The sequence below is a fragment of the Tauraco erythrolophus genome, chromosome 8, assembly GCF_009769465.1.
Source record: "Tauraco erythrolophus isolate bTauEry1 chromosome 8, bTauEry1.pri, whole genome shotgun sequence".
Lineage (NCBI taxonomy): Eukaryota > Metazoa > Chordata > Aves > Musophagiformes > Musophagidae > Tauraco > Tauraco erythrolophus.
In genome coordinates, this window is record NC_141472.1 from 26,583,751 (window position 1) to 26,593,045 (window position 9,295).

Genomic DNA, 9,295 nt, shown 5'->3' on the forward strand with positions numbered 1-9,295 from the left:
GCCAACCCATGGGGCTGGAGAGGCACTGGCCCTGGCTGGTGCTGCCCCTTACTCGAGGGCTCACCCGTAATGCTGTGGCTGCACTGGGAGGCAGAGCAGGAGGTCACTGGGCCCCCCGCAGTGCCTACCCAGACGGAGGGGCCATAATCCCCTGCAAAGACTGATCCAGCTCCAGCTTAAACCTAATTACAGCCGCCGTCTGCCCACTCCCACCTGGAGCCAGTTCCAGCATCCCTTTGCTCCCCTGGTGCCTTTCCGGGTTCGGTTGGTTTAGGATGGGTTTATTGTCACTGGTTGTGCCCACGCCAGCGCCGGTCCTTCCAAGTGCCACGTTAAAGCAGCCAGCTCAGGACGGCTCACAAAACCAGAGCACCGGAAAGGGGCAGGGAAGTGGGCAGAGGCTGCGGTCATGCCTTTCTACTGCCCAGCACCTCGCTGCTGCCCGGGCCGGGCTCCGTCAACACCTCTGCCCCCACCGCCGGCCTCCTTCCCTCCCTCCGGCTGGGAAAGGAAACGCCAGCCAGGGCAAATCCCGCCGGGGAAGCCGAGCGCGGTGCTTAATCCCGGGGAAGCAGGCGGGCAGGGAGCGGGCAGGGGAGCGCCGGGCCCCCACCGGAGCCCTTGGGGGATGCTAAGCGGGTTTGGACTTCACCCGCGGAGCCCAGGAGCTACGCGCCGGCCCTGGCTGCCCCAGCGGGGACGGGCGATGCCATGCGGGTTGAAAGCAGGGCTCTGCCGGCCGGCTGTGCCCCGGGGGCCGGGCACGGGGCACGGCACGGGCACGGCACCGCTGGCGGAGGCGCTGCTCTCTGTCCCTTAGCCCACGGCAGGGCAGCGGGGAAGGGTCGCCTGGGAAAAGCCGTCTCCGGCAGGGTTGCAGGCAGCGTTGCAGGCAGCTCCCGGCGCCCATTGGCGCGGGCACTGTTGCTAGGGGAGCCCAGCGCCTGCTCATTGGCGCCGGGACTTACCCACCTGCTGCCGCCCTCCCCGCAGCCCCGGGCTCCCCGCCGCCGTCTGCTTCGGGCCCCGCGCCCTTCCTTCCCCTCCCCTCCCCGCCCTCCCGGGCACAGCGTGGCGGGGACCCGGGGGCAGCGCTCGGGGCCCGGCCCTGCCGCGGGGTTCGCTCCTCCGCCGCCCCCCGGCCGGCCCCGCCGGGCCCCGGGCCGGCGGGGCGGGAGCGGCGTTGCTAAGCGACGGCCGCAAGGGCCGCCGGGGCGCGGGGCCGCTCCGCCCCTCTCTTTGTTCGGGGCGGGGGTCCCGGGGGCGCCCCGCCGGGCCCCGCACGCCCATCCCGAGCACCGCGCTCTCTCCCGCGGGCGGCGGACCGGGAGCCCGGTGCTCCCGAGCTCTTCCCTCGAGGGGCTCGGCGCGCCCCCCGCCTGCCAGACCGCCACGTGCTGCGCCCACCCCCTGCAGCCCCGCCCCGCCCGCTCCCACCTGCGCTCCCGGCCTCGCAGCGGCGGCGGCCCCGCGGCGCCCGGCGCTCCCGGCCCCGGCCCCCGCGCATGCTGGCGGCGCGGCCCGCCGCGCGGTGCTGAGCGGACAGCTCCGCCTGACGTCACCGCGCTGCGTCACCGCGCCGGCCGGGGGGCAGGGCCGGCTGGGGGCGGAGTCTCTTCGGAGGGGGGCGGGGCTTCGACGGGGGAGGGGCGGGGCTTCGACGGGGGCGGGGCGTGCGCCGGCACGTGCACCCGGCGCCGGCACGTGCACTACGCTGCGCACCAGCGCGCGCACCGGGCCGTGCCGTGGTGCGTGCACTGCGGCGTGCACCAGGGTGGCGGGACGTGCACCGGGCCGTGCACCAGGGAGTCGGATCGAGGCCGTGTGTGCAGCGCGGCGCAGCGTGCACCGGGCCGGGCCGCGTGTGAGGTGCGCTCTCACCGGGCCCCTACGGGTGATGCCAAGGGAACGGAGCGAGGGGGTGCGCGGGGGTGTGGGTGTGCAAACGGCAGGAGAGCCTTGTGCCAGGTGTGCTCCGGGTCGTGCTGCCAGTGCGCACCTGGCAGCGTGCGGAGGACAGTGGATTTTGCAAGGGGCTTGTGCCAGGGCCACGGGGATGGCGGCGCCTGTGTGCGGAGGGGGCAGACGCACACGCAGGGGGCACCTGCAGATGCTGCCCACCCATCCTCCTGTGAGTGCCGGCAGATGCAGGCACGGCGGGTAGGTGGAAGGACATGGCGGTTGGCAGAGGCAGAGCTCCCCGGAGCCGGCACCTCCCAGCTGCGGTGCCCAGAGACCCCTGGGAAATCCTGGCAAGGAGAAGTCTCTTGGCAGCAGCCGCCGTTCCCCTGGCAGCCCCTTCCCAGCCTCACACCGATGTCAGGGAGACAAAGGCGGGAGCTGCAGCTGGCGGGGGGCTGCAAAGGGGCTGCCGGAGGAACGGCGCTGTGCCCACCGGCTGCTTCCTCCACGGAATCTCCTGGGGCCACAGGGGACCCTGAGCTCAGCCACTGCCCCGGTGAGCCCTCTGGAGGTATTTGCTCTGCCCACAGCTTCATCTCCATGCAGTTTTCCTGAGCTCGGTGTCTTATTTCGAAAAATTCCGTACTTTTTCCGATCTGCACCTCTATCTAAATACAAGCTCAGATCAGCAGGGTCATTGCAGAATGAAACCTCTCTTATCACTCGTGTAAAATCGTCTGGGTTTGTATAAGGTGGCCAATATTAAGTATTCCAACCTGTAAAGGAAAGGAAGTACATCTATTTCTATCACGTTTCTCTGTGCAGAGAACGGGACTTTGGTTGTTTATGATCACGCCTGCTTTTTGGCCTTCGTCCATGGAAAATCTCTGCTTGTTTCTTACTTCTGCATCTTTTCTCTTCTGGCATCTCCTCATCCCATCGTGTTCCCTCTGTTTCTAGTTTTTATATGTTCTTCATTAAACTGCCGTCCACGTGACCGCCTTTGCCTATTGCTTCTCTTGGCCTATTCAGGAGAAAAAGGCCTATGAAAACGAGCCAAGCTTGGATGACGGTCCCATATCTCTGGGGCGGGGGATGCTGCCAACCACTTCCTGATGAAAATAGCCTGCTTTGTTCAAGAAAATGAAAGAGACCCTGGAGCTGGGTGGGCTCCCGCCAGCCCTCGGTGCCCTGCCGTGCCCTGCGGCTGCTGGTACTCCTGGGGACAGGAGGGATGTGTTTGATGGGGAGGGTGGGATGGACTCCCCACCAGCCAGAGTAAATCCAGAGGCACTTGAGAGCCCAAATGGCTGGGAGGCTGCTGGAAGCGGAGCCACGGGCTGGGAACAGGCAGAAGGGCTGGGTCCTCCTCCTTGTCCTTATTCAGTAATGCCTGGCGCCAAGCGGCCATGTAGGGCTGCTGGACTTGCAGCTTTTGCGTTGGATCATTCCCGCGCTGGAGGCTCCGTGTGTTTGTGTGGCAAACTCTGCCTCAAGCTGGTTCCTCCAGCTCTGGCTGCCCAGGGACTCTCTCTGGCAGCCAGCAAGAAGGTGGCTCTGTGCAGCAGACAGCTCACAGTGGGACGGTGACCTGGCCCCAGCTGGAGGAGCCCAGCTCCTTGGTCCCATTTTGTCTCGTGGGCTGCTGAGGGGTCCCTGCTGCTCTGCCCCCCCTCCTTCTGCCCTGGGACGGTTTGCTGCTCTGTGTCCAAAGGTCTTCCAGCCTCCGCTTGCCTTCCTGCCTGCCTGCTCTCTGGGCACCCAGCATGCCCTACGCCGCCTTACGCAGCCCGTGGTCCGTGTTTTGCTGCTCCTGCCCTCAGGCCCACGCATCCCACCCACCCGTGGCCACCGGTCACCTGCTGGGAGATGCCCGGGTAGAGCCCAGCACCGCTGCGCACACTTTCTGGAAGACCAGTGATTTGAGAAGGGGAACATGGCGCTTCCAGACCACCACTAATTCAGCAGCGCCGTGGGGTGGGCTGTCCCAGGGAGGGGACAGCAGCTGCCGTGCCCGGCCGGCCCCGCGGCGTCTCCCCAGCCCCGGGAACAAAGGGCCGGCTGTGCCCCAGCCCCGCGGCTCCCGCGCGAGGAAATCCGCCCTTAAGCCGGCTCAGGCGCCATGCCCCGGCGCCGGCTACGCCGCGGCCCGGCCAAACGTGCTTTCTGAGCCGGAGGGCGCTTTGCGAGCGGGCGGCCGGGGCCGGAGGCGCTGCCCTGCCGCCCCACAGCGCCGGTTGCCGGGGACGAACGCTGTGGCCCGGCCGGTGTCAGGTACCGGGCAGCGGGCAGCCCCGCAGCGACGTCTCCTTGGGCCTTGGAGGGGAGCGGCGCGGGGGTCCCGCCTCCCTGCCCCGCTCCCCTGCCCCACCGGGGAGAGTCTGCGGGAGGGAGGGGGCGGGCGGCCGCACGGTCTCCTAGCAACTCGCCCCGCCCCCACGCCGCCCCCCGCTCCCCCGGCTCCCCGCCGCCCCGCCCCGTGACGCGACGGCGGCAGCGCGGCCCGTTGGCCGAGGCGGGCAACTCGCCGTGACGCGCGGCGGGGCGGGGCCAGGGGGTGACACGTCGGACGGCGGCGCCGCCAGCGGGAGCGGCAGCCGGAGCCGCCCCCGGTCCAGTCCGGTCCCGTCCCGTCGCGGCCCGGCCATGCGGCTGTCGCTGGTGCTGTCGGTGCTGCGGCCCGCCGGGCCGGTGGTCATCGGCGTCTCGCTGGGCTTCACCCTCAGCCTGCTCAGCGTCACCTGGGTGGAGGAGCCCTGCGGGTCGCCCCCGCGCTCCGCCGCCCGCCTGCGCCCCGGCGGCGGCCCCGCGCCGCCCCCCGGCCTCGGCAACGGCAACGCGGCGCGCAGGCCCAACGCCGTGTCCGCCGGGCTGGGCGCCGAGATCTTCGAGCCCCGCATCGTGCCCTACCGTCCGCCCAGCCCCAGCAGTCCCGCCAAGAAGGCCGTCAGGTGCGGGGGGCCGGGACGGGCTGGGGCAGCCGGGCTCCTGCGGCACCGGCGGAGGAAGGGCCGCTGGCGCTAACGGGGTTTTGGATGGGAGTAGCTACGGCGGAGCCGGTGGTGCCCGGCTGTGAGCGTGTGTCTCCGGGCCGATGCTGGGGGGGCTGCCTGTCCGCTGGGCTGGTGCTGGGCGGCTTTAGCGTCGTGCTTCCTCCCCTACCCCTGCAGCCACCGTGGGCTGTGGACGGCTTTTTCCCACTGCAAGCGCCTTTCCCTGCTGCTCCCCTTCCTCCTCTCCGGCCCCCCTTCTTACCCTCCCTGCCCCCGCCTGCCTCGCGAGTGCCGGAACAGCCTCCTGCCCTCGCTGCTGCCTCCTGTGCAAAGGTTGCCTGCTGCACCCTTGCCCCTGCCCTGCCCTAGCAGGGAACCCTCCCTTGGTGGCACGTCCCCACTCAATGCTGTAAACTCCAACCTGCTCCGAGACCAGCTGCGGCCCGTCCTGGCAGCCCCGGGATGACAGGGAGCAGGCAGTGAAAGGGCCTCCTTGTCCCAGCGAGGCGGTGGGCGGACAGAGGGGGCTGAATGGGGCCAGTGTGTGCCAGGCAGCGGCTGGGGGCCAGGGGGGTGTTGCTTCCTGCTGCTGCACCAGGCTGGGAGAATTGGACCTGGAAGTCATTGTGAGTGGGGCAGCTGGGGGCTGTGGTGGGGAGGGGGACACAGCTGGCCCCGTGCTGGCTTCAGCTGCCCCGACGGGGCCTGGCTACCCTGGAGAGGGCAGCACAGGCTCTCCTGCCTGCCTGCTTCAGAGCAGTGCATGTGGCGGGATCAGTGGGAAGGTGCTTCCCAGCTCAGCTGTCCTGGGTGGTGCTGGCAGCATGGTGGGGATCCTGGTGGGTCGTGTCGCTGCTAGAATCGTAGAATGGTTTGGGTTGGAAGGGACCTTAAAGATCGTCTAGTTCCAGCCCCCCTGCCATGGGCAGGGACACCTTCCACTAGATCAGGTTGTTCAAAGCCTCATCCAACCTGGCCTTGAACATTTCCAGGGATGGGGTGTCCACAACTTCCCTGGGCAACCCGTTCCAGTGTTTCACTGCTGAAAACTGGGGGTGCAGCCCTGTTTCCCTCTTTTAGCTGTGCTCGGCCTTTTGTGAGCCTCTGGTTTGAGCCAGGCTGGGCGGCTCATGGGAAGGGAGGGTCCTCAGTAGTCTCAGTTTGAGGGCGACCTTAGAGCACTCTGCTGTGCCACTGGCCCAGGCATAGTGGAAGCCAGTGCCACTGGGTTGTTGTCTTGCACATGTGATTGAAGCCCAGGAGCAGTTCCTGCAGAGGAACTGAGGTCGGTGCTATTGGCGGGAGGGGGACAGAGAGGGTGCAGGCTGAGGTGGGGTGCAGTGCCCGGAGACCAGACGTTCTCTCCCTCCTGCAGGACCCGGTACATCAGCACGGAGCTGGGGATGCGGCAGCGACTCTTCGTGGGTGTGCTGACCTCCAAGAGTACACTGAACACGCTGGCAGTGGCTGTCAACCGCACGCTGGCCCACCGCCTGGAGCGCGTGGTGTACTTCACAGGCATGCGGGGCCGCAAGGTGCCCCACGGCATGACAGTGGTCACGCACGGCGACGAGCGGCCCATCTGGAACACATACCAGACCGTCAGGTACCTAGTGGACCACTACGTGAACGACTTCGACTGGTTCTTCCTGGTGCAGGACGATACCTACACGGAGGCGCACCGCATTGGCCACCTGGTTGCCCACCTCAGCATTGACACCCACCTCTACCTGGGCCGTCCTGAGGAGTTCATAGGCGGGGACACCGAGGGACGCTACTGCTACGGGGGGTTTGGCTACCTCCTGTCCCGCAGCCTCCTTCTGCTCCTGCAACAACACCTGGACAGCTGTCACAACGACATCCTCAGTGCCCGGCCGGACGAGTGGCTGGGCCGCTGCATCATCGACTACACAGGTGTCAACTGTGTGGACGAGCACGAGGTAGGTCCTGCAGTGGAGGTGGCCTCCAAGAGCCTGATCCTGGCCCAGTGTGTTTGCCTGCCTTCCCGTGGGCTCCCAGGTCCTGGAGGGACCAGCTCTTGCACCCTGTCATCCTTGGAGCATGCTGTGCAGGGAGGTGATGGGGTGGGAGTGTGGGTCGGGGCTGGCCGTGACCCATCTCTCCTGGCTGATGCAGGGCCTACGCTACCACTATTTTGAGCTGGAGAAGAACACAGACCCTGAGTGGAAGACTGACTTCCGTTTCCAGAGCGCCTTCACTGTCCATCCCGTCCTGGATCCCCTCCAGATGTACCGGCTGCACAAGTACTTTGCGCAGGTGGAGCTTGAGAGGACATACCAGGAGATTCAGCAGCTCCAGGTGAGACCTGACTTGGCTGGGAGGATCTGGACTCCTCCTGTCATCCCTGTGGGCTTTCCGGTCGCTCTGTGTCACCTCTCCACTCAAATACCAGGGTTTTCTCACCTGAACCTGCTGCAGGACGGGATCAACTGAGCCCGTGTGACAGCAGTGGCAGTGGTGCTGGCTGGAGAGCAGCTTTGGAACTGAACAGGTCCTGGAGCTGTGGTGATGGTTGAGGCTGATGGAGCCAGCAGGGTGCTGAGGTCTGCCAGCAAAGGCTGGGCAAGGTGGGAGAGGACATGGATCCTGCCGGTGAAGGTGGTGTGCCATATTCGGGGTGCTGTTTGGAGGAAACTTGAGGTGCTGGACAGGAGTCAGGCTGAAGGCAGAGTTGTTCTGGGCACTGCTGTTTGGGCCAGGAGTGGCTCATCTCTGAGTATCGGGAGTCAGCTTACCTACAGACAGAGCTGGAAGACTTATTTGTACCCGCCTTCGCTCTCACTCCTCCATCTCTCCTCTTGCAGCTGGAGATCCAGAACGCCAGCAGCCTGTCCGCTGACGGGGACCACAGCGCCACGTGGCCCATTGGCATCCCACCCCCTTTCGAGCCCAAAACCCGCTTTGAGGTGCTGAACTGGGACTACTTCACGGAGGAGCAGGTCTGTGGCTGCTTGGACGGCTCCCCCAAGTGTGAGCTACACGGCGCGGATCTGGCGGATGTGGCAGACGTGGTGGCCACAGCCATGGAGGAGCTGAACCGCAAGTACCAGCCGGTGCTCCAAGTCCGCAAGCAGCAGCTGTTGAATGGGTACCGGCGCTTCGACCCCACGCGTGGCATGGAGTACACGCTGGACCTCCAGGTGGAGGTGGTCACCCAGAAGGGGCACAGCCGCTCCGTCACCAAGCGTGTGCACCTGGTGCGGCCCCTCAGCGAGGTGGAGATCATCCCCATGCCCTATGTGACAGAGGCCAGCCGCATCAACGTCATCCTGCCACTGACAATCCATGACCGGGACCACGCTGCCCACTTTTTGGAGACCTATGCAGCAGCCGCCTTTGAGAACAGTGAGAATGCAGTGCTCACCTTCCTTTTCATCTATGACCCCTTTGAGGCCCAGCAGGTCACCCAGAATGACATCTTCGCCTCTGTGAAGGCCCAGATCACCCAGTACGAGCACAAGTACGCAGAGGTGAAGATCCCATGGATCAGCGTCAAAACGGACGCACCCTCCCAAATCAAGGTCATGGACATCATCTCCAAGAAGCATCCCGTGGATACACTTTTCTTTGTGGCCGGTGTGGGGACAGAGGTCACCATTGACTTCCTGAACCGCTGCCGGATGAACACCATCAATAACTGGCAGGTCTTCTTCCCCATCCACTTCCAGGGCTACAACCCTGCCATCGCTTACCACAACCAGGCGCCGCCCACCACGCTGGACCTGCTGCGGGATGCGGGGCGCTTCGACCGCGACGTCTTCCACGAAGCCTGCTTCTATAACGCCGACTACATGGCAGCACGCACCCAAATGGCGGGCGACGTGCAGGAGAACGAGGACATCCTGGAGACTCTGGACATCTATGACATGTTCATAAAGTACTCCAACCTCCACGTCTTCCGCGCCGTGGAGCCCACCCTGCTGCAGCGCTACCGGCACCAGACCTGCAACCCCCGACTCAGCGAGGAGATCTACCACCGCTGCATGCAGAGCAGCCTGGAGGGTGTAGGCTCTCGCTCCCAGCTGGCCATGGTGCTTTTTGAGCAGGAGCAGGGGAACAGCACCTGAACCCCAGGGTGTGGAGGGGGCTGGCCCTGCCCTGCCACGCCTGCCTGCCCACCCCACCTCTTCTGCTGCCCAAATCTGTCTTCCTCCTCCCGGCAGTTGCAGGGATCACTGGTGCCCGAGCTCGTGACTTGCCCTGCTGAGGCTGCCTGTGCTGGGGTCTGCCAGCTTGGGGTGCCCGGGTCCTTCTGGAGCAGCCACGGCTGCGCAGACCCTGGGGTGAGGTGTGGTCAGAGTTGCCGAGCTGCGAGCCAGAACGCCCAGCTCCTTACCCCAGAGCTGCTGGCTGGTGGCCCCATCCCTCTGTCCTGGCCC

At 66.0% G+C, this 9,295-nt stretch overlaps 1 protein-coding gene across 2 annotated transcripts; it reads left to right on the plus strand.

Annotated features, from left to right (window-relative positions):
• The first annotated feature begins 4,548 nt into the window (after positions 1-4,548).
• On the plus strand, positions 4,549-8,991 carry CHPF (chondroitin polymerizing factor). Of its 2 annotated transcripts, XM_086615734.1 has the most exons (4): positions 4,549-4,853; positions 6,271-6,835; positions 7,032-7,214; positions 7,721-8,991. In XM_086615734.1, exons 1-4 carry the CDS (start codon positions 4,549-4,551, stop codon positions 8,981-8,983), a joined length of 2,316 nt encoding a protein of 771 aa, XP_086471860.1. In that variant the 3' UTR covers positions 8,984-8,991. The 2 variants fall into 2 exon arrangements, with proteins under 2 accessions (XP_086471860.1, XP_086471861.1); XM_086615735.1 differs by lacking the exon at positions 7,032-7,214.
• Positions 8,992-9,295: the final 304 nt, after the last annotated feature.

Bases quoted from the DNA above. Each gene is read 5' to 3' on its own strand.
- CHPF (XM_086615734.1), top strand. From the start codon at position 4,549: ATGCGGCTGTCGCTGGTGCTGTCGGTGCTGCGGCCCGCCGGGCCGGTG. The intron at 6,836-7,031 runs GTAGGTCCTGCA...TGGCTGATGCAG, and splicing joins ACTGTGTGGACGAGCACGAG to GGCCTACGCTACCACTATTT. The intron at 7,215-7,720 runs GTGAGACCTGAC...CTCCTCTTGCAG, and splicing joins AGGAGATTCAGCAGCTCCAG to CTGGAGATCCAGAACGCCAG.